This window comes from Plecotus auritus (assembly GCF_963455305.1).
Source record: "Plecotus auritus genome assembly, chromosome: 3".
Lineage (NCBI taxonomy): Eukaryota > Metazoa > Chordata > Mammalia > Chiroptera > Vespertilionidae > Plecotus > Plecotus auritus.
The window spans coordinates 175744599-175769217 of record NC_137772.1 but is presented as its reverse complement, the minus strand read 5'-3'; the positions used below and the strand labels follow the sequence as shown (position 1 = coordinate 175769217).

The following is a 24619-nucleotide window of genomic DNA, read 5'->3' as shown; positions in this document are numbered from 1 at the left end:
TCTACTCAATAAATGGTGGTGGAAAAACAGGGCAGATATATGCAAAACATGAAACTAGACCACCTTCTTCTGCCCTATACAAGAACAAACTCAAAATGGATTAAACACTTAAATGTAAGACTAGAAACTATAAAACTCCTAGAAGAAAACAGGCAGCAAAATCTCTTGACACCTCTTAGCAATATTTTATCTGATATATCTCAGGCAAGGGAGACAAAAGAAAAAAAAATGGGATTACATCAAACTAAAAAGTTTTTGCACAGCAAAGAAAATCAACAAAATGAAAAGACAGCCTACTGAATGGAGAAGATACTTGCTACTAATACATCCAATAAGGAGTTAATATCCAAAATCAATAAAGAACCCGTACAACACAATACCAAAAACACCCACACACAATCCAATTAAAAAGGGCAGAGAACCTGAATAGACATTTCTCCAGAGGACATACAGATGGCCAATAGCCATATGAAAAGATGCTCAATGTCACTAATCAGAAAAATTCAAATTAAAATAATGAGATATCACCTGACACCTGTCAAAATGGCTATTATCAATAAACCCAACAAACAAGTGTTGGTGAGGGTGAGGAGAAAGGGAACCCTAGTGTACTGTTGGTGGGAATGCAGACTGGTGCAGCCACTATGGAAAACAGTACGGAGGGTCCTTAAAAAATTAAAAATGGCTTATGACCCAGAGATTCCACTTCTGGGTATATATCCAAAGGAAACCAAAACACTAATTCAAAAGAATATATGCACCCCTATGTTCATTGCAGCGTTATTTACAATAGCCAAGCTATGGAAGCAACCGAAGTGCCCATCAACATGGAGTGGATAAAAAAGCTTTAGTACATATATACAAAGGACTATTACTTGGCCATAAAAAATGATGAAATCTTACCATTTGCGACAACATGGGTAAACCTAAGGAGTATTATACTCAATGAAATAAGTCAGAGAAAGACAAATACTATATGATTTCACTTATATGTGTAATCTAAAGAACAAATACATGGACAATTGATGCAGACTCATAGATACAGAGAACAGACTGGTGATTGCCAGAGGAGAGGTGGAGGGTGGGGTGAAAAAGGTGAAGATTTAAAAGTACAAATTGGTAGTTACAAAATAGTCACAGGGATGCATAGGGAATATAGTCAGTAATGTAATAATTACGGTGCCAAATGGGTATTGGAAATATCAGGAGGAAAATTTTATAAAATATATGACTGTCTAACCACTGTTATACCCCCAAAACTAATACAAAATAATATTGAATATAAACTGTAATTGGAAAAAAAAAAACAACACCTAGGAATTTGGGATTTTAACCTGGTCTCTAACCATTCAGCTTAAATAGTGGTCTCTCCCCCATGCCCACCCCCAAAACACACCTTTATAAAACTCTAGGGGGTAACTCTCTTTTGTGTTCTTCAATATCCCACATTCTAGAGCAGTGCCTACCTGGTTCACAGGAATGCTCCATGTGTATTAAATGAATGAGAGCCTGGGGTTCAAATTCACTAAGACACAGAGGTTTGATACTTTGCCAAAGTCACACAGAAAATAAGACTATGGTTCAGACTTAGGTCTGGTCATCTCCAAAGTTTGTGGTCTTGACCACCAGAATGTACCTTCTTTCTTTCTTTTTTGTTTTTTTAATTTTTTAACCCTCCCCTGAGGATATGTTTTTATTAATTTTAGAGAGAGAGGAAGGAAGAGAGAAAGAGTAACATCAATGTAGGAGGGAAACTTCAATCAGTTGCCTCCTATATGTGCCCTGACCAGGGATCAAACCCGCAACCTTTTTGGTGTACGGGGCGATGCTCCAACCAACCCAGCCACCTGGCCAGGGCTGTACCTTCTTTATTGTCTGTGTTCTTGAAGAGTGAAACGCTCTGTTCCATTGCACAGTAAGTCCTCACATTTTAACGTCAATGGTTCGACATGTAAACAAGAATAAGAAGTTAACATCATCTCATCAACATTATAACAGGACAATGTTGAACAAAAAGTTACTCAAGGACCTGCTGTACCTTTATGCACCCACTATGAAAGATTTTTAAAGTTCTATTTAAGTATGTCCACTAGATGGCAACCTCTACTTTAAAATCACAGAATTTTACAAATAAAAGTAAATACATAGAAAACTACACAAGTTAACATATACAATCTTGTACACCCACCATCCAGAATTAATAAGTATTAACATTTTTAATTCAGTTCATTTTCTGAATAAAAATGCACAGATGAACTCCCCCCTTTCTCTCCCTAAAGGAAACCACTATAATGAATTTAGTGGGGATCCAGTCCATGTTTTATTTTGTCTGCTTGTTTTTCTTTATATTTACTACACCAGTCCATACATAAAGATGTCAGATTATAGGATCTTTTTTTAGAAGTTCATAAATGGTCCCTTAATAATATATCATTCTCTAAGTGAAAGGTCAAGCAGATAAAAGAAAACAGGGTTGTAGCTAGGGTAATTTAATACTTTGTGTGTTTTTCTGGGGGGGGGGGGGAGGGGGAGAGCATTAAAGCCCCACAGACACCTACTACACAAGGCCACTCTACCAATTCCAGGAGACATAGCAGCTCTACCTCATACACAGAAACAAACACAGGGAAGCAGCCAAAATGAGGAGACAAATATTTCACAAATGAAAAAACACAATTTTCCAGAAAAGAACGAAATGAAATGGAAGCAAGCAAACCACTAGATACAGAGTTCAAAATGATGGTTATAAGGTGACTCAAGGATTTCAATGAGAACTTCAAGGGACTTTCAAGGATCTAAGTGAGAATTTAAAAAACTTTAGTGAGAACATCAAAGACATGAAAAAGGACCAGTCAAAAATGAAGCATACACTAACTGAAATAAAGAATAATTTACAGGGATTCAGCAGTATAAGAATCAAATCAAATGATTTGGAATATGAGAAAGCAAAAAAACACCCAATCAGCAGAGCAAAAAGAAAAAGAATCCAAAAATATGATAAGGAGTATAAGGAGCCTCTGGGACAACTTCAAGCTTACCAACATTCGTATCATGGGGGTAAGGAGAAGAGACAGAGCAAGAAATTGAAAACCTATTTGAGGGAATAATGACAGAAAATTTCCCCTACCTGATGAAAGAAATAGACTTATAAGTTCAGGAAATGCAGAGAGTCCCAAACAAGAGGAACTCAAAGAGGACCAACCAAGACACATCATAATTAAGATGCCAAGGGTTAAAAACAAAGACAGAATCTTAAAAGCAGCAAGAGAAAAGCAGTTAGTTACCTACAAGGGAGCGCCCATATGACTGTCAGCTGATTTCTCAACAGAAATGTTGTAGGCCAGAAGGGAGTGGCAAGAAATATTCAAAGTGATGAATAGCAAGAACCTACAACCAAGATTACTCTACCCAGCAAAGCTATCATTTAGAATTGAAGGTCAGATAAAGGGCTTCACAGACAAAAGCTAAAGGAGTTCATCACCACCAAACCAGGATTATATGAAATGTTGAAGGGTATTCTTTAAGAAGAAGAAGAGTTAAAAAAAATATGAACACTAAAATGGCAATAAATACATATCTATCAACAACTGAACCTGAAAATCAAAATAAAAGAACAAGGAATCTAATGAACAAAATAAACTGATGAATAAAATAGAACCAGAGGCATAGAAACATGCAACAGACTGACAAATCTCAGAGGGAAGGGGGTTGGGGGTTGGAAGAGATTAACCACATATCCTATATGCATATATGCATTACCTATGGACACAGACAATAGGTGGTGAAGGCCTGGGGTGAGGCAGGAACCATGTGGAGGGGGCAATGGGGGGAAAAAGGGGGGACATCTATAATATGGCATTTTTTAGAGAAGGTGATAGTGTGTCTTCTCTATGAATCAGCAATCTCAAACTGGGATACATTCCAGAGAAACTCATGTTTGTATGTATAATAGTATTAGTTGTAATAGCAGATATCTGAAAATGATTTAAGCATCCTATCTAATAAAAGAGTAATATGTGCCCTGACTGGTTTGGCTCAGTGGATAGAGTGTCGGCCTGCGGGACTGAAGGGTCCCAGGTTCGATTCCAGTCAAGGGCATGTACCTTGGTTGCAGGCACATCCCCAGTAGGGGGTGTGCAGGAGGCAGCTGATCAGTGTTTCTCTCTCATTGATGTTTCTAACTCTCTATCCCTCTCCCTTCCTCTCTGTAAAAAAATCAATAAATTTTTTTTAAAAAGGAGTAATATGCAAATTAACCACCACTCTGCTATACCAACAAGCCACGCCCACCAGCCAATCAGGAGTGAGTATGCAAATTAACCCCAACCAAGATGGCTGAGGCCACGGAGCGAGCAGGAGGCTTGGGTTTCCCCAGCAATAAAGGAAGCCAAGCTTTCCACACACCTTGGCAGGCCCTGAACTCCACTCAAGGCTACAAAGTTTCAATTATAGAAGATAAATAAATCCCAACAAAAATGGCGGCAGCCATGGAGCTGGAGAGAGCAGGAGGCTTGAGTTGCTTCTGGCAATGGAGGAAGCCAAGCTTTCTGCACACCCTGGTGGGCCCAGGCCTCCAGTCAAGGCTACAAAGTTTCAATTATAGAAGATAAATAAATCCCAACAAAAATGGCTGCAGCCACGGAGCAAGCAGGAAGCTTGGCTCCGCACCAGGCTACAAAGTTTCAATTGTAGAAGATAAATAAATCCCAGATACCAGGGCCTCTGCTTGGGTCGCTGGAGGGCATGGCTGGCCTGCAAACCACCACAGGCCCCTCGCCCAGGCTGCCCCACGCCCCACAGGAACTCCCACCCTGATCCAGGACACCCTTCAGGGCAAACCAGCTGGCCCCCACCCATGCACCAGGCCTCTATCCCAGCTAATAAAAGAGTAATATGCAAATTGACCATCACTCCAACACACAAGATGGCTGCCCCCATGTGGTCAAAGATGACTGCCCCCATGTGGACACAAGATGGCCACCACAAGATGGCCTGCAAGGGAGGGCAGTTGTGGGTGATCAGGCCAGCAGGGGAGAGCAGTTGGGAGGGACCAGGCCTGCAAGGGAGGGCTGTTGGGGGCAATCAAGCCTGCAGGGGAGGGCAGTTAGGGGTGACCAGGCCGGCAGAGGAAGGAAGTTGGGGGCGACCGGGCCTGTAGGGAAGGGCAGTTGCGGGGGACCCAGGCCTGCATGGGAGAGCAGTTGGGGAGGACCAGGCCTGCAGGGGAGGGCAGTTAGGGGTGACCAGGCCTGCAGGGGAGGGCAGTTAGGGGCAAACAGGCTGGCAGGGGAGCAGTTAGGCATCAATCAGGCTGGCAGGGGAGTGGTTAGGGGGTGATCAGGCTGGCAGGCAGAAGCGGTTAGGGGCAATCAGGAAGGCAGGCAGGCGAGCAGTTGGGAGCCAGCAGTCCTGGATTGTGAGAGGGATGTCCGACTGCCCGTTCAGGCCTGATCCCGGTAGGATCGTGCCTAAACGGACAGTCAGACATCCCTTGAGGGGTCCCAGATTGGAGAGGGTGCAGGCGGGGCTAAGGGACAGCCTCCCCGTCCCCCACCCCGTGCACGAATTTCGTGCACCGGGCCTCTAGTCCATCAATAATTTTGATGTAGATATATATATTGTGGCATTTATACACAATGTGTGGTAAAAATAAATGAATTATAGTTATAGATAACTACAGGAATGAATGTCAAGAACCTAACGCTAAATTAAACAAAGCTAGCTGCAAAAGAAAAGTCATTGCATGCTTCAATTTATCTAAAGTTCAAATACATGCAAAACTAAACAATATATTGTTTAGAGCAGTTATCCAATAGAACTCTGCAATGATGTAAATATTCCATAATTTGATGTTCAGCATGGTAACCTAATGAGCACTTAAAATATGGCTAATGTGATTGAGAAAATAAATTTTTATTTTATTTATTTATTTTTGAATTTTTATTTTATTTAAATTTAAATTGTCAACTGTGCCTAGTGGCTAACATATAGTACTGCCAGGTTTATAAAGAGAATCAATGGAATAATAAATACAAAATTCAGAATATTGGTTAGTTCTAAGCTAAAGAGAAAGAGATAGAATAGGGAGGGGTACACAGGGAATTTCAAAAGTAACAACAACATTCTTTGTCTTAAATGGGTATCCTTGTATTGTTATCCTTTAAGCTGTCCGTATATTGTGCTATAAATATTATTTCCTATGGGTTAAATATTTATTAAAACAAAAATAGTGAATGAAGTAGTAGGTACATGAATGTTTGTATTGTTATTACTTCAAGTCTACATAATGAAATATTTTATTAAAAAGATATCTAGGCCCCGGCTGGGTGGCTCGGTTGGTTGGAGCATCGTCCCATACACCAAAAGGTTGCAGGTTGGATCTCCAGGGTGCTTACAGGAGGCAACTGATCAATGTTTCTCTCTCCTTCTCTCCCTCCCTCTCTCTCTAAAATCAATAATTTAAAAAACATATATCCTCGGGTGAGGATTAAAAGTATATCTATTTCTAGCACTAACTCAGATGTGCTCCAAGTGGAGCAGGGGACTCGCAGAAAGAATAAAACCTCCCCCAGCTTCAGACCCAGTCACTCCCGCCCCCACCAGAACATGTACCCAGCCACCGCTAGGCCCCCCGCTCCGGTGGGAGGATATAAGAAGCTAGCAAAATCCCTGGGCAAATGTAATGGAGAAACTAAAACAAGAAAATTAAACAAGGCCCAACAGTTTGGGCAGCTTGCAGCCAGCTTGTGAACTGCAAGACCTTATCTTCCCAACCAAGGACATTTGAGAGCAAATGATTTATACCTCTCCTCCCCAACCAGAGAATACATAGCTTAAATCACCCTGGCCTGGGAAAACAGAGAACAAAGACCAATTAATGACATTGTGCCAGCTAAACTCAAGGACAGATGAAGTCAAGCAACAAATAACAAAAAACCCCATTAAAGCCAGACAGGCCTAAAAAAAATAAAACAGTAAAACAGACCAAAGAATAATCCAAAACTCACCTAAACAACTATTTTGATACATCAGCAGATTAAAAATGCATCTGGACAGCTGATGAAACTCTCCCCTAAGATTCTCGCCTGCAGAAAAAAAAGGGGGTGGGGGGCGACAGAAAGATCCCAGGACACTCAGTGCTTGCTCACTCTAGCACACTCATGACCCTTCCCGGCATGAACTTTTTATTTCTTCCTAAACTCTAAGGATCCGCAAGAGTCTTGCAACCAGGGGGGCAATGGGCAGCAGCAGCTCAACCCAGGCTCACCCCCTGAATCTGTCTCCAAACGCCCTTTTCTCTGACTTCCCGGGGAGCTAGCGGCAGCCCCGTCCTGGCTCACTTCTTTCCCGGAACAGTTCTAGAGCCAAAGCAGAGCATCGCCTGGGCTCTCCCTGCGGCTGCCTCCCCCCGAGTCCTTCCTGTGTTTCACTGTCCCCAGCTTTAACCAGCGCACTCTCAACCCCATGTCGATTCACGCCGGGAAATCTTTCCTACGTGAAGTCAAGGCCCCACACACGACAGGCCGGCCGGACGCAGACTTGCTCTGGGCCAGTCCCTGTTGGGTAACACTTGTCAATGTAGGAAACAGTCAAACCTGTGAAGAATTTTTGTGAGTTTGTTTGAGCCAAACTGTTGACAAATGCTGGGAAGCAACATCTCAACGGGTTAAGATAATGCTCCAAAGAATGGTGGTTTTGCACTTTACACATTACAATCAAAAGAGGAGACCTATGTGGGTTACATGAAATCCGCTGGCGAGAGATTAGGGAAGCGGAGAAAGCAGAGCGGGGAAATCTCTGGGAGCGGATAAAAAGTAAAACGATAGACACGAGCTTCTTGTACAGAGGAATAGGAAAGTTAACAGTCAACAATGAACTCAGTAACAATGAGGGGGTTTGTGGTCCCTGGGCTTTGAGGGGTCCCCAAAAAGGAAAGTAGCTCTGACATTTAAAGGTCTGTTATCGTAGATGGAAAAAGATAATAGACGCCGTTAGGGTAAAGAGGGACCTTTGTCAGGGTAGATGCCGGCCTAGGACATGACTACCCACCATAAACTGCTTTTAGTTAAAAAGTGTTCCTTTCAGCCCTAGCTGGTTTGGTTCAGTGGATAGTGTCGGCGTGTGGACTGAAGGGACCCAGGTTCCATTCCAGTCAAGAGCACATGCCCGGGTTGCAGGCTCCCCGGCCCTGCATAATACATCTTGTTTCAATGGTAGGAGAAACAAGATGTATTATCTGTCGCTGCATAACAAATTATTCCAAAACTCAGTGGCTAAAAACAACAAAAATTTGTTATTTTACAGTTTCTGTGGGTCAGGAATCTTGAGTGTGGCTCAGTGGGGTGCGTGGCTTAAGGTCCCTCATAAGGTTGCGGTTAGGATGTTAGCCAGAACTATGGTCTCATCTGAAGGTTTGACAGGAAAGAGGTGCTTCCCAGCTCACACGTGCAGTGTTGTCGGAGTTAGTTCTTTGTGGGCTGTTGGACTGAGGACTCCAGTTCCTCGTTGGTAGGGCTGGAGGCCATGCCATAGGGCCATAGGGTCATTTGCAACATGGCAGCCTGCTTCCCTCAGAGCAGGAGAGCTAGAGAGAATGTTCAAGCATAAGTCACAATCTTTTTGGAATATAATGAACAGCATAAATTGATGAACAAAAACAGATCCAGAGACAGAGAAGCATTGATCAGACCGTCAAACCTCAGAGGGAAGGTAGGGGAGGGTGGGGGGAAGGGGGAGAGATCAACCAAAGGACTTGCATGCATGCATATAAGCCTAACCAATGGACATAGACACCAGGGTGGTGAGGGCATGAGTGGGGGGTGGGGGGCTATGGGGGGATAAGGACTCATATGTAATACCTTAATCAATAAAGAAAAAAAAGAAAAAAATAAGTCACATCTTTTGATAACCTAATATTGGAAGTAATAGGCCATCATCTCTATGACTGTTTGCTAGAAGCATGGTGCTAAATCCAGCTAACAGTAAAGGGGAGGGGACTAAACCAGGCTGTGAATACAGGAGACAGGGCTGATTGGGGCCATTCTGGAGGCTGCCTACTACCCCAGAGTACACTTGTCTGCTTATGGCAGTGATCCCCAAAGAAAGGACGTGACAGTGCAGGAGAGAAGAGGGAAGACCTAGATAAGGCAGAAGAAATCCAGGCACAGGACTCTGTGGTTACCGGTCCACTGTGTTTTTCACTGCCTTCTCATGGCCTGGCTGCACGCACCTCTTTTTGATCAGGATATGTCAAACAAATCTGTGTGTCTCTGTCACCTGTCACAGCAAGATTCGTCATCTCGCCCTGCTTATAAAGCCATACCCAATCTGGTCATATCCCCCCCACCACACACACACAAGCACCCCAACTGTGTTTCCATTTCAAGTATCACCTCCCACTAAAATATTTGGGGAACAGGAAATGTGTTTCTTGTCTGCCCCTGGGTCAGTTCATGCTGCAACTTGTTGCTCCAATATCACTTGCCTATCACTGACTTCAGCTCAGCCCTAAGCGTCTATTCCCTTTCTCACCCGAAAGCCCCAATAGCCTCCTTTGACTTGATACTGTCAACCACGACAACCGCAGAGGGTTGATGCAACAAGGTGGCTGTCCTTCACTGACCCCTACTTTAATTCCCCACAGTGTGACATATCTCCCAGACTACCACAGCCCACACTGCTCCCTTGTTAATGAAGGTGTGGGGTTAACAGAGGCAATCTTAGGAACAAATCAAGATAGCAATAAGATAATTAAAACCAGACATCAGATTTCATTGTTCTTAAAAATCCTGGGTCAACCCACCATGATGAAACTCTCATAGACATATTTTTGGCTCAGACCTGGCCATCTGCCATGTTGTTGGACTGCGGGCTGCCTGCTTCTTTCCTCCCTCTTGTCCAGCTTGCTTTGCACACTGAAAGTTTTCTTTTCATCATGCTGAGCAATCAGCAGCCTTACCCTAAGTATGAAGCAGGTTACAGGCCTACTACTGCATATCCCAAAACCATATTAAATGACTCTGCTAAAGGGAAGAAGGCCCATGGTGATTCTGGACTCAAAAGAGAATCAAATCAAATGCAAAACCAAGAACAAGCCTTCAACTTAGTGTTTTTTTCTCTAACACATCCTGGTCAAAAAATGTGAAGACATGGTTTCCTCAGTCTCTGTAAGATAACGGAACAGTAATAATAATAAGAAAAACTCCTTCTGATCAAGATGGTGGAGTAGGTAGAGGTTATGATCACCCCTTCCCACAACCACATCAAATTTACAACTAAATTTTATAACAACTAAAACTGAGTACCACCTGAAGACTAGCTGAGCAGAGTTCTTATAACTAAAGATATAAAGAAGCCACATGAGACTAATCAGGTGGAGATGCAGAACCAGCAGTTCCCACACCCATGGTATGGCAGCTAAGAATCGGGAGAAAGCCCGACCGGGTTGCTCAGTTCGTTGGAGCATCGTCCTGTACATCAGAAAGGTTGCAGGTTCGATTCCTGGTCAGGGCACATACCTAGGTTACAGGTTCACTCCCCTTTTAGGGGATGTATGGGAAGCAATTGATCGATGTTTCTCTCTCTCCCCCTTCCTCTCTCTCTAACCCAATAAATATATCCTCAGGTGAGAATTAAAAAAAGAAGAAGAAGAATCAGGAGGGATCTCTCAGTTGCAAAAGTCACCTCTGAGAAGTGAGGGGTCCCAGCCCCACATCCGGCTCCCCAGCCCAGGGCACCAGTGCTGAGAGGAGGAGTCCCCATAACATCTGGCTATGAAAACCAGCAGGGATTGCACCCAAGAAATACAAAGCGCTGCTAGAATCAAAGGGTTGCTCTTAAAGGACCCACACACAGACTCACTCACTCACAGACTCACTAGCTCCAAGCTCCAGCACAGGGGCAACAGCTCAAAAAGCACTTGTGATATAAGGGGAGGAACTCAATTGACTAACTTCAGGGTGAGGGCTGGAGGGACAGGGAATGGACCAACTCTCCACTCTTTGTACGATGGAAGCACTGGCAGGTCCCTTTGTTAAGCTCTTCTCCCACCCAGCTGGCCTGGTACAGGCAGGCACCAAATCTGTGCTCTCCATTAACCTGATTACCACCGTGCATCCCGTCCAGATGATACCCTGAGACCTCACCCCACTAACTTGCTCACCAGGCCCAAGCCTCTTCCAGTAGCTCCTCTCAGGAGTCGTCACCTTAGCTAACAATGAGGATTTTCCTAAAATCTCTCAAAGGCCCACGAACTGAAACCAGCACAGTCAGCTACAGTGTGCCTGGCAGCTCTTGCTAAGCAGTCCCAGCCCAGCACAAAGAGTGAGTGATTGATCTCAACTTGCCTTTAAGTGGCCCCAAGGCGCCAGACTATGTTGGTCTAGCCCAGTGGTCGGCAAACTCATTAGTCAACAGAGCCAAATATCAACAGTACAACGATTGAAATTTCTTTTGAGAGCCAAATTTTTTAAACTTAAACTTCTTCTAACGCCACTTCTTCAAAATAGACTCACCCAGGCCGTGGTATTTTGTGGAAGAGCCACACTCAAGGGGCCAAAGAGCCGCGTGTGGCTCGCGAGCCGTGGTTTGCCGACCACAGGTCTAGAACATAAATAGCTTCAACTAAGTGGCCACAAACCCAGCACAAGTGGTGGCTGGGCTCAACCTGCATTGTCGTACCCACCAAAGAGCCCTAGGCCTGGCACTGATAGCAGCCAGGCTCAATTTGCAGCATCGCCTCTCTCCCAAGTCCTGCACAAGCAGCAGCCAACCACAGATCACTTTATAGCGCCTACCAAGCATCCCCAAGGCCAGCACAAGTGGTGGCTGATCTTGACCTGCACTGCAGCCCCTCCCAAGAGGCTCCAGAACCAACAGAGGCTGGCTTTAGCCCATGTGAGAGCACCACCCAACTAGCTCCACAAACAGCACACCTGAAGGAAAAACTCGGCAGGCACCAGAGCCCCACTGAAGCAGCACCTGCTCTGTGGGGCCAGGACCTGCACAACAGCTCATCTGCTGGAGTCACAGTCATCCCTCATAGCCCGTCAGCCCGAGGGTCAACCCTACTCTTTTGCATCAACAGCAGTAGAGGCCCAACTACAACAGGGGGACATACACAACCCCCACGGAGGACTACCTATAGCACCCAGCTCAAGGGACCAGGGAGAATGCACCACTGGTCCCAATAGGACACCTTCTAGTACATAAGGCCACTCTGTCAGGGTGAGGGTTGGAGGGACCAGGAGATGTAACAGATCTACCTAATACACAGAAACAAACATAGGGAGTCAGTTAAAATGAGGAGAAAAAGAGATCTGTCCCAAATGGAAGAACAGGACAAAGCTCCAGAATAAGAACTAAGTAAAATGGAGGTAAGCAATCTACCAGAAGTTCAAAACCCAGGTTATAACTTAGAGGAAGAATAGGTGAACTCAATGAAAACTTCAACAAAGAGATACAAAAGAATAAAAAGAACCAGTTAAAACTGAAGAACACAACAACTGACATGAACAAAATCAGACAGACACTCCAAAAAAATAGAGAATTATAGGTCAATATCCCTGATGAACATAGATGGAAAAATCCTCAACAAAAATATCAGCAAAATGTCCTGGTCGGGTAGCTCAGTTGGTTAGAGCATCGTCCCAATACGCCAGGGTTGTGGGTTCAGTCACTGGTCAAGGCTCATACAAGAGTCAACAAAGGAATGCATAAATAAGTGGAACAACAGCCCGGCCAGCTGGCTCAGTGGTTGAGCATTGACCTATGAACCTGGAGGTCACAGTTCAATTCCTGGTCAGGGCATGTGCCCAAGTTGCAGGCTTTATCCCCAGTAGGGGGCATGCAGGAGGCAGCCAATCAATGATTCTCATCGTTGATGTTTCTATCCCTCTTTCCCTCTCCATTCCTCTCTCTGAAATCAATTTTTTAAAAAACTTTTTTTTTAAAGATAAAAAAATCTTACAAAGTGGGGATAGAGAGAACATGCCTCAATTAGCCAATGAAGTAAAGACCTGTACTCAGAAAACTATAAGACTTTGAAGCAATTGAAAAAGATACAAATAAATGTAAGCATATCCCATGCTTAACATCGTTAAAATGTCCATATTACCCAATGTAGTCTATAGATTTAATGCAATCCCTATTAAAATACCAATGGCATTTTTCACAGAACTATAACAACCAAACCAAACATTTATATGGAACTACAAAGACCCCGTATAGCAAAAACAACCTTGAGAAAGAAGAACAAAGTTGGAGGTATCATGCTACCTGATATCAAAATACAAGGCTATGGTAACCAAAACGGCATGGTACTGGCTGTTTTGATTACTAAAATAAGACACATAGGTCAATGGAACAGAACAGAGAGCCCAGAAATAAACTCACAAACTAGAGAGGAACATACAGTGGAGTAAAGACAGTCTCATCAATAAATGGTGTTGGGCAAACTGTACAGATACATGCAAAACAAATGAAACTAAACCACTTCCTTACACCATATACAAAAATAAACTCAAAAAGAAAAAAATAAACTCAAAATGGATTAAAGACTTACACAGAGGTGAGAAACCAAGATGGCGGCATAGGTAAACACCTAAACTGCTGCCTCGCACAACAATATCAAAACTACAACTAAAAGACAAAACGGACACCATCCGGAACCACAGGAAAGCTGGCTGAGTGGAAATTCTACAACTAGAAGGAAAGAGGGAAGCACATTGAGACTCAGAGGAGCTGCAAAAGGCTGAGGTATGGAGACGCGCGAGCACACGGAGAGGACGGGCGGCCGAGTGCACGGGGGATTCTAAAGCGGGAGGGAGATGGAAGCTCCCAACTGTGCTGAACTCCAGTTCCGGGCGAGTTTCTGGGAACCCAAACTCATTCGGGGAGAAACTGGACTGTCAGGAAAAGAGAAAGCACACTGAGACTCAGGGGAGCTGCGGAGGCAGAGGTCTGGAGGCACGCGCGGACTGACTGCTGAGTGCACAGTCGGCTGAGTGCACGGCTGGCTTTCTAAAGCGGGAGGGAGATCGAAGCTCCTGACTGTGCTGAACTCCAGTTCCGGGTGAGTTTCTGGGAACCCAGACTCATTCGGGGAGAAACTGGACTGTCTGGCAACAGGAGAAACTCAAGGGTGGTCTTCTCTCAGAGGTGTTTGCAGCGATTACCGAGGGACACTGAGACCCAGGGGCCTCATAGGGCAGGGCTGACAGGAAGCCAAGGCTGTCTGATATGCCCTGAGACTCTGCCCCATCCAAGCTGAGCACAGAGGCTTTTGCAATTTTCCAAGTCTTGTCTCATAAGGGTGTCTCCAGCACAGAAGTTCTCCCAGTGTAGACACAGCTGATCCTCACAGCCTATTGGCCTAGAGGTCAATTCCTCCCAGTGATACCAACAACAATCAAGACTTAACTACAACAAGGCTGTGCACATAGTCCATAAAGGGGTGCACCAAGAGTGTCCACCTCAGGTAACTAGGGAGGCTGAGCCACTGGGCCCTATAGGACACCTAGCACACAAAGCTACTCTACCAACTCAGGGAAGCAGTGAAAATGCGGAGACAAAGAAACAGATCACAAATTAAAGAAATGGAGGAAAGCAAATGACTGGATATAGAGTTCAAAATCACGGTTATAAGGTTTTTCAAGAATTTCCTAGAAAAGGCCAATAAATTTAGCGAGACCCTCGAAGATATGAAAAAGGACCAACTAGAAATTAAACATACACTGACTGAAATAAAAAATATTATACAGAGACCTAACAGCAGACTAGAGAAACGCAAGAATCAAGTCAAAGATCTGAAATACAAAGAAGCAAAAAACACTCAACCGGAAAAGCAAAAAGAAAAAAGAATCCAAAAATTTGAAGATAGTGTAAGGAGCCTCTGGGACAACCTCAAGCATACCAACATCCGAATTATGGGGGTGCCAGAAGAAGAGAGAGAACAAGATACTGAAAACCTATTTGAAGAAATAATGACAGAAAACTTCCCCCATCTGGTGAAAGAAATAGACTTACAAGTCCAGGAAGCACACAGAACCCCAAACAAAAGGAATCCAAAGAGGACCACACCAAGACACATAATTAAAATGCCAAGAGCAAAAGACAAAGAGAGAATATTAAAAGCAGCAAGAGAAAAACAGTTAATTACCTACAAGGGAGCACCCATACAATTGTCAGCTGATTTCTCAACAGAAACTATGCAGGCCAGACGGGAGTGGCAAGAAATATTCAAAGTGATGAATAGCAAGAACCTACAACCAAGATTACTCTACCCAGCAAAGTTATCATTCAGAATGGAAGGTCAGATAAAGAGCTTCACAGATAAGAAAAAGCTAAAGGAGTTCATCAACACCAAACCAGTATTATATGAAATGCTAAAAGATATTCTTTAAGAAGAGGAAGAAGAAGAAAAGGGTAAAGATAAAAATTATGAACAACAAATACATGTCTATCAACAAGTGAATCTAAAAATCAAGTGAATTAAAAATCTGATGAACAGAATAAACTGGTGAATATAATACAGTCAGGGGCATAGAAAGGGAGTGGACTGACAATTCTCATGGGGAAAGGGGTGTGGGGGATGCGGGAAGAGACTGGACAAAAATCATACACCTATGGATGAGGACAGTGCGGGGGAGGTAAGGGCAGAGGGTGGGGTGGGAACCGAGTGGAGGGGAGATATGGGGGAAAAAAGAGGAACAATTGTAATAATCTGAACAATAAAGATTTATTTTAAAAAAAAAACTTACACAGAATATCTGAACCCATAAAACTCCTAGAAGAAAACACAGGCTATAAACTCTGACATCGCTCTTAGCAATATCTTTTTGTATATATGTCTGCTCAGGTGAGGGAAACAAAAGAAAAAAGTAAGCAAATGGCACTACATCAAATTTAAAAGCTTTTACATAGTGAAGGGTCATCAACAAAATGAAAAGACTACCTATTGAATGGGAGAAGATATTTGCCAATGAGACATCCAATAAGCAGTTAATATCCAAAATATATAATTGGTGCAGCCATTATGGAAAACAGTATAGAGGGTCCTCAAAAAATTAAATAAAGAACTACCATATAAATACTTCTGGGTATTTATCCAAAGAAATTCAAAACACTAATTCAAAAATTATATGCACTCCTATGTTCATTATTTACAGTAGCCAAGATATGGAAGCAACCTCAGTGTCCATCCATAGATAAGTCGATTAGGAAGATGTGGCACATATATACAATGGAATACTATTCTGCCATAATGAAATCTTACCATATGTAACAACATAGATGGACCTAGGTCAGTGGTCGGCAAACTGCGGCTTGCGAGCCGCGGTTTGCCACTCTGTTGACTAATGAGTTTGCCGACCTCTGACCTAGACTCTTGATTCCAATAATTACAGGCTGTTGTTGTTCCTTGTGATTAAGCCCCTATCCCAGTGGTCAGCAAACTCATTAGTCAACAGAGCGGCAAACCGCGGCTCGCAAGCCGCAGTTTGCCGACCACTGACCTAGAGGATATTATGCTAAGTGAAATAAGTCAGAGAAAGACCAATACCATATGATTTCATTTATATATGCAATATTTTTTTTAATATATTTTATTGATTTCTTACAGAGAGGAAGGGAGAGGTACAGAGAGTTAGAAACATCGACCAGCTGCCTCCTGCACACCTCCAGCTGGGGATATGCCCGCAACCAAGGTACATGCCCTTGACCGGAATCGCACCTGGGACCTCTCAGTCCGCAGGCCGACGCTCTATCCACTGAGCCAAACCGGTCAGGGCTATGTATGCAATCTAAAAAACAAAATAAACAAAACAGAAACAACCTCATAGATACAGAGGAAAACTGATGGTTGCCATATGGAAGGGGTGTTGAGGGGACTAGTAAAACATGTGAAAATGATTAAGAAGTACAAATTGCCAGTTATAAAAATAGTCACGGGAATGTAAAGTACAGCACAGGGAAGATAGTCAACAATATATTAACTACATAGGGTGTCAGATGGGTAGTAGACTATCAGGGTGATAACTTTATAATCTATCTAAATGTCTAATCACTATGTTGTGCCCTTAAAAGTAATATAATATTGCATGTCAACTGAAATAAAAATAATAAATTATACATACACATATTGCATTATATTTTATCTTAGCCAAAAGGTCGAGAAACAATAGTCACATTGATGGTTAATTTTATGTGTCAACTTGACTTGGCTAAGGGATGTCCAGATGGCTGGTAAAATAATATTTCTGGTTGTGTCTGTTAGTTCATTTCTGGAAGAAATTAGCATTTGAATTAGTAGAGTGAGTAAGGAAGATGTGCCCTCACCAATGTGGGTGATTGTCATACAATCCAATCAACTGAGTGTCCAAATAAAAGAAAACGGTGGAGAAGAGACAAATTCTCCCTTTCTTCTTGAGTTGAGACATCCATCTCTCCTGTCCTCAGACATCAGAGCTCCTGGTTCTCCAGCTTTTGGATTGGGACTGAACTATACCACTGGTTTTCCTAGTTCTCCATCTTGCAGATGGTATGCTGTACAACTTCCCAGCCTCGATAATGGTGTGGGCCAATTCCCATAATAAATCTCCTCTTCTATATCTCTATGTGTCCTATTGGTTCTATTTCTCTGGAGAAATGCATAGGTACATATTATTGACTTTAAAAAAATGAAAGCTATTCTACCAGCAAAAATGGATTTATTGAGGAATAGCAGAAAATTGCAACTCAAAACATGTGAGCTATGACAAAACCAGAGTCAAGTCTGGAGAACCAAGGAGAGGAACTGTCTCTTGTGAAGGAAAGAGTCCATTGAAGAAACCTGGGAGTTCAAACTCTACTGACTTTTTATTGGCTGAGTTGTGACAATCTCTCATTGGTTGTGCCATTGCTGGGGAAGGAGAAAATCTTCCTTTTGTTGGGGCACTAGAGTAGAAAACATCTTCCTGTTGGAAATCAAGGCATATCTCTTCCAGTTCCGGGCAACCAATGAGAGATAGGGTGTGAGAGTTCCCCCTACAGGCCCTCCAGACTCCAATTTTGGTTGAGGTTTCCTTTATTAATTTTCAAAATTCCATGCCTTTGCTTATGCTGTCCCTTAGCTTAGACTGTCTTCACTACATCTCCTTCCTCTTCTTGACATTCCCCCTCAGTCTAGGCCCAGCTAACATACCCCTCCTGCAGGGAGCCTTCCCAGACTGCCACAGCCCACACCACTCCCTGGTGTCTGAATTGGTGTTGGGCTTGGGTTGGGTGCTAGCCAAGTTATAAAGTTCTCTGGGTCAGATGGACAGGTCTTAACACACTTCCCATGATATGATGCTATTTCCCTGTCCAGCACCTCGTGTAAGGTTAATACTTGTTCAATGGATCCATTAACTGGAGTCACTTACCTACACCCTCTCCCCACATCGTTTGGAGTGTCAAGGGGGCATCTTAGGGATTCTGACAGGGCAAGGCATACCGCATCTTTCAGGCTAGGGACTGAGGTGGAGGTGGCGTGCTTTTAGCTTCCGTCAGGCTTTGTCCTCAGCTCTGCAGGTCCTTACATTTGGTTGTATCAGCTCGCCCTGAGATACGCTAAAAGGCAAACTACTACAAAACAATTAATAATGAGTCAACCTGTATCACAGAAACTGGGTTTCCCCAGTGCCGGTGCTGTCTCGAATCCCGACCTCTACACCTGCTTTGCCTTCTGCTTTACCTCCCCCTGCCCAGCTTAGCCGCCTTTGTTGAGCAACCCTTCTGGAAGCCCTCCCGGCCTCGAGGTCTGCGCCAGCAGCGCCCACCGTGGTCCGGCACCTGCCCTCCCACCACAGGCCCGCTGTTCCATGTAGGTGTGTGGACCTGGCCCGGGCAAGGCTCGTCCATTCAGGAGCTCCCAGAGCCAGGCTGAGGGCGGGACTCTTAGTGCAACTGTCCAATAAGTGCACACACACCAGGACCCGCCGGCAACGCCGCGACTTGGCGGGCTTGGTCCCCGCCCCCACCTGCCCCACCGCGTGGCTGGCGGGTGGGCGGCCTGCGCCATCTTGCCCGCAGGAGTCCCACTATGCGGCTGGGGCCGCTGGGCGCCGGGCTGCTGCTGCTGCTGCTGGGGAGCTCCCTCTTCTTCCCGGGACGCTCCTCGCTCTCGCCCGGGGGCAGGCGCCCCTCCTGGTCCCGGGCGGCTGGTCCCGGGCGGCTCCTGCGGCGGGAGGGGCAGCGCCCCCAGGAGGACAGGCCGGACGCACAGGGCAGTATCTGTTCGTTCGTCCCTTGGACCCGGTCCCCTCGCCTTTCCCCACTTCCACCGTGTTTGACTCGGGTCCCTCCTTTCCCGTTGTGCCAAGTCCTTGAACTGAAAACGTACAGACCCGCGCAGTCTGATTGTAACCGCGACAAGAGCAGTAATTACAGTAAAAAGGGCACGTTTGTGCAGGGTGTGTCTCTGTGGGGCTCGTCATTCCCATGTCACAGATTAAGAATTCACTGGAATTCAGAGTTGAATTAGGGCTATTAGGTGACCTTTTCATACTACAGTTCAGAAAAATAAACATAAAAATGGCAAGTATTGGAACTTGTGGCTCTTGACTCACCAGTTCCTGGCTCTTTGATTACCAGTTCACACCTGGCCAGAAAAACATCTCATTTTTATGCTTTTGGGCAACAGAGCTTTAAAATGGATGAATTGTGCTGATTTAATGTCATTCTATTTATAAATAATTAAGACATGTTGACCTTAACACTCCTTTTTTTCCTCCCTCAAAATATGGTATCCAGCTTGCTCGACCAGTTGTTAAAAGAGGAATTTAAAAGCTTATATTAATGTGTTAAGATTGGGAAGTAATACATATTATTAGATGTTCAGTCTAAGTAATATACCATTTTTATTTTTAGATTGTGGAACAGCTCCGCTTGTGAATATGTTGACAGGGTCTCGGATTGTAGGGGGCACAGACGCTCAAACTGGCGCATGGCCCTGGATAGTTAGCCTGCAGATTCGATCCGGAAAATTTATGGCTCATATATGTGGGGGAAGCTTAGTGAGAAATAGTTGGGTCCTCACAGCTGCCCACTGCACTAGGGACACTAGGTATGTATTCATAACACACTCCTATCTTATTCTCTTAGGAATATTGTAAAGTGGTGGAGGAACATTTGACTTCAATCATGTTAAGTTAAGCTGTATGTTTGCAAGGGCCTATTATGCCTTATATGTACTACACTGAATATCTTTTGAAATGAATCCTGTAAGTCAGAGGTCAACAAACATTTTCTGTAAAGACATTTTCGGTAAATATTTTAGGCTTTGCAGACCATATGGTGTCTGTCACAACTATTCAACTATGTAACTAGAACCGAAGTGGTCATAGGCAATACATAATTGAATGTGTGTGCTGTGATCCAATAGATATTTATGAACACTGAAATTTGAACAGAATATTACTTTTTTGCCAACCATTTACAAGTGCAAAAAACATTCTTTGTTTATTAGCTGTGTGAAAATAGGAGACAGACCAGATTTGGCTTGTGGGTTGGAGTTGGTTGGACCTTGCTTTAAATAATGAAAGTTTTTTTTAGCTTTTAAAATTATTATATTGTAATCATGTATTTGTCTTTCTCACCTTTAGATCAGGAGTTATTTGAAGGCAAGGACTACATGTTTTATTTTACTAGTATATTTCTGGTACCAATATAGAACTTGGCCTACTTCAATAAATGTTTATTGAATCTATGGATTATGTCAATCTTGGAGAAATAGGATTTATCGCAGTGAGAATAGAACCATCTATAATAATAAAAGTGTAATATGCTAATTAGACCAGACAGCTGAATGACCTTCCGGATGTCCTTCTGGACGAAGCCGGGGCTGCAAGGGCCAAGGCAAGCCGCTGTGTCTGCGAGGGCTGAGTCCCTTGCACGATTTCATGCATGGGGCCTCTAGTATATATATAAAAGCCTAAGTGACCAAACGACTGGTCACTATGATGCGCACTGACCACCAGGGGGCAGACGCTCAACGCAGGAGCTGCCCCCTGGTGGTCAGTGCATTCCCACAGCCAACCTCCCCCGGCCGGCCAACCTCCCACAGTCCCTCCCCCTCAGCTGGCAGTCCCTGATCACCCAATCGGGGCCAGGCCCCAGGCTGGGATGGGGAACTGGGGATGGGTGGCAGCGGACACGGCCCCTTTCAGGGGGCTGAGGGCCAGCTCCCTCCTTGGGGCTAGTGGCCAACCTCCTATGCCCCATCCTTCCCTACGACCAGCAGGCCCCAGTTGTCCTGCCGCCCACCCGCCACGGTGGTGGTGCAGTGGCGAGGGAAGGAGGAGGGGAACTGTGCGGTGGCAGAGCACCAATGATGGCGGCGTCTAGCATTCGTTCCTTCCACGCCCAGCCTAGCAATCAGCTGCCTCCTGCATGCTCCCTACTGGGGGTTGAGCCTGCAACCTCCTCTCCAGCCTGGCCCTGATCAGCCTGGCCCTGACCGGTCCTGATCGCTGGCCAGGCCTAGGGACCCCACCCATGCATGATTTTTGTGCACTGGGCCTCTAGTCCTATATAATAAAAGCCTAATATGCAAATTGTTCAGCCGGGATTTGGGGAGTTCGACCACTTGCTATGATGTGCACTGACCACCAGGGGGTGGCAAGGAACATGGCGGGCATCAGTGACGCAGTGCTGGCAATGGGCGGCCGGAGGTGCTGCTGGCCCCGATGGGCCCTGATGAGAGTGGGACCACGGCGGGATGGTGGAGCAGGTGAGCGGGCAGCGCCAGGCCAAGGTGGGTGTGAGTGGGGGCCCGATCACCCCACTGATCACCCTGCAAATGGTGACCGGCGGCCAGCAGGCCCTGATCTGATCGGGGCCAGGCCCTGGGCTGGGACAGGGAACTGGGGGTGGGTGGCAGCAACCAACCTCCCGCGGCACCCAGGCAGGGGGCTGCAACCTCTCGCCAGCTACCTGGGGGGCAGGGGTGATGGGGAAGAAGTGCGGTGGGAATGCAGGGTGTCTGCCAAGCTCGCTCTCACTCCCCCTGGCCCCTTCCCCAGGATGCCAGGGCTTGCACCGGGGAAGCCCTCGTGCCTCCTGCTCAGGTGCCGGGTGCCCACAAGGAGCCTGCCCCGCACCCATGCGGCCTCTTCCGGATGAGCTGGGGCTGGTTGGGCTCCATGTGGGTTCACACAGGAGCCGGTCTGCGAGGCCGGCCGCACGAGAGCGCACTGCCCGCCCAGCTTCCATGCGGTGCTGCTAGGCGGCCCAGAGGCCCATGTTGCACCCTGGCCCTCGGTGTTCAGCTGTGCTCACCGCATCTCCGCATGGGGACTCAGGAGTCGTGACTCAGGCAGAGGGGGGCACGCAGGGGTCCAGGGGTCCAGGGGCCCAGGTGCTGCCCAGGGCCCAGAGTTCCCCTGGGACCTGCCCTTCCACGCCAGATGCTTGCGCTTCAATCACCGGCCAGGCCTATGGACAGCACCTGTGCACGAATTTCGTGCACTAGGCCTCTAGTTTAATATGAAGCTCTAGCCCTGGTCAGGTGGCTCAGTTGGTTGGAGCGTTGTCCTACACCAAAAGGTTTTGGGTTCCATTCCTGATCTTGGCACATACCTAGGTTTCAGGTTTGATCCCCAGTCAGGGCACATACAGGAGGCAACCAATTGATGGTTCTCTCACACATTGATGTTTCTTTCTCTCCCTCTCTCTCTTTCCCCCTTCCTCTCTCTAAAATCAATAAAAACATATCCTTGGGTGAGGATTAGAATATATACTAGTATATAAAGCTCTAAGATAAATCCTTTGGAAAACCATGGTACCTGTTACACAGTCTCCCTTTAGTCTTTAATTTTAAAAAATATATGGGTTTTTAAAAATGGACTTTAGAGAGAGAAGAAGGGAGAGGGAGAGAGAAAAAGAGATAGAAACGTCGATGTGAGAGAAATAGCAATCAGCTGCCTCCTGCATGCTCCCTACTGGGGGTTGAGCCTGCAACCCAAGCATGTGCCCTGACCGGGATTGAACCAGGGACCTCTTGGTGCATGGGACAACGCTCAACCAACTGAGCCACACCAGCCAGGCTAGTCTTTAATTTTTTTAAAATATTTTTTTATTGATTTCAGAGAGAAAGGGAGAGGGAGAGAGGGAGAGAGGGAGAGAGGGAGAGAGGGAGAGAGGGAGAGAGAGAGAGAGAGAGAGAGAGAGAGAGAGAGAGAGAGAGAGAGAGAAACATCAACGATGATAGAGAATCATTGGTTGGCTGCCTCCTGCATGCTTCCTACTGGGGGTCGAGCCCGCAACCCGGGCATGTGCATTGACTGGAATCAAACCTGGGACCTTCCAGTCCACGGGCTGACGCTCCATCCACTGAGCCACACCAGCCAGGCTAGTCTTTAATTTTTAAGAGAACAGCTGTTTTAGAGAAGAATGAAAAGTCTTTTTTGTTTGTTCGTTAATCCTCACCCGAGGATATTTTTCCATTGACTCTCAGGGAGAGTGGGAGAGAGGGGAAGACAGAGAGAAACGTCGATGTGGTTGCCTCCTCTATGAGCCTCAACCAGGACCCAGATCGGGGAGAAGTCTGCAACCAAGGTGCGTGCCCTTGACCAGAATTGGACCCGGAACCCTTCGGTCCGACCCTCTAGAAACTGAGCCAGACTAGCTAGGGCATGAAAAGTCTTTAAAAGGAACTAATAACTTCAAAATTCAACTGAGGGAACTGGCCTGATTGGATAGGTTTTAATGTGTACACTATATTTTTAAAATATGGATTTAGTTCTGTCAATTGGCCTTTGAGGAACAGAGATTATAAACCTGGAAAGATACAGCGGTGTAAACCAAGGGTACAGAAAGAGATGGAGAAAAAGTTTTAGAGTTAGAAGTCAATTCTGCTCTTTCAGGTGTGGGTGTTTTACAACTGTTTTCTAACATGCCATCTTTAAAGACTGCGTTTCTACAGCTTTCAAACCTTAAGCCAAGGGAGCAAAGGCCTGCTTGTATGGTTTGAAAGTTCTTGGAAAAGCTCTCAATGCCTCCTGAATTCTATAATGTGCCTTTACTGATCCGTTCCTTTGACACGGTGGGGAGCACAGTGAGTTTGAAGTGGGGATGCCTGGTATCTTAGTCGTCCCCTGACACTGCGGTGCAGTGGCTTTAAGGTTCCAAAACCTACTATATAGCGTTGTTATATTGTCAGGGAATCTTAGAATTCAAATAGCCATTTTAAATGTCTAGTTCAATCCTCTGTCCTGTATTATGAATCCTTCTTACACTATGGGTTCTTTAGTCTGAAATAATTATTGCTTCAATGTACTGAGCCAGGCATTTTTTCATACATAACGTCCACTAATCTTTACAACCACTCTTCGCTGTAGGGAGACCCTGAGACCTGAGCATTCACAAGTACCTTGCTCATGGTTCCACAGCTGGGAAGCAATAAAATCAGGAATCAAATCCAGGTTTGTCAGAAGGAAAACCCACACACATAACCATAACTATATCATATGGATCTCCACCCGAACCAGTCTCTGTGATGATGAACTGCTCCTGTGGGACACTCTCATTTCAGTTTCCTACAGCTTTAACTCTTAAAAGGTGTTTCCTTATGTTGAACTAAGTGTCTTGGTTTTCATTCTGCCTT

At 45.2% G+C, this 24619-nt stretch overlaps 1 protein-coding gene across 1 annotated transcript in view; it reads left to right on the top strand.

Moving 5' to 3' along the window:
- Positions 1-19847: 19847 nt before the first annotated feature.
- The window catches only part of TMPRSS12 (transmembrane serine protease 12), a gene marked incomplete at both ends in the record, with an annotated part of 29790 nt that continues 25018 nt past the window's right edge, over positions 19848-24619 (top strand). Inside the window, one exon of the mRNA XM_080662618.1 lies at positions 19848-20080. Coding sequence (XP_080518744.1) covers positions 19848-20080 — 233 coding nt within the window. The remainder of the gene's footprint in view (positions 20081-24619) is intronic.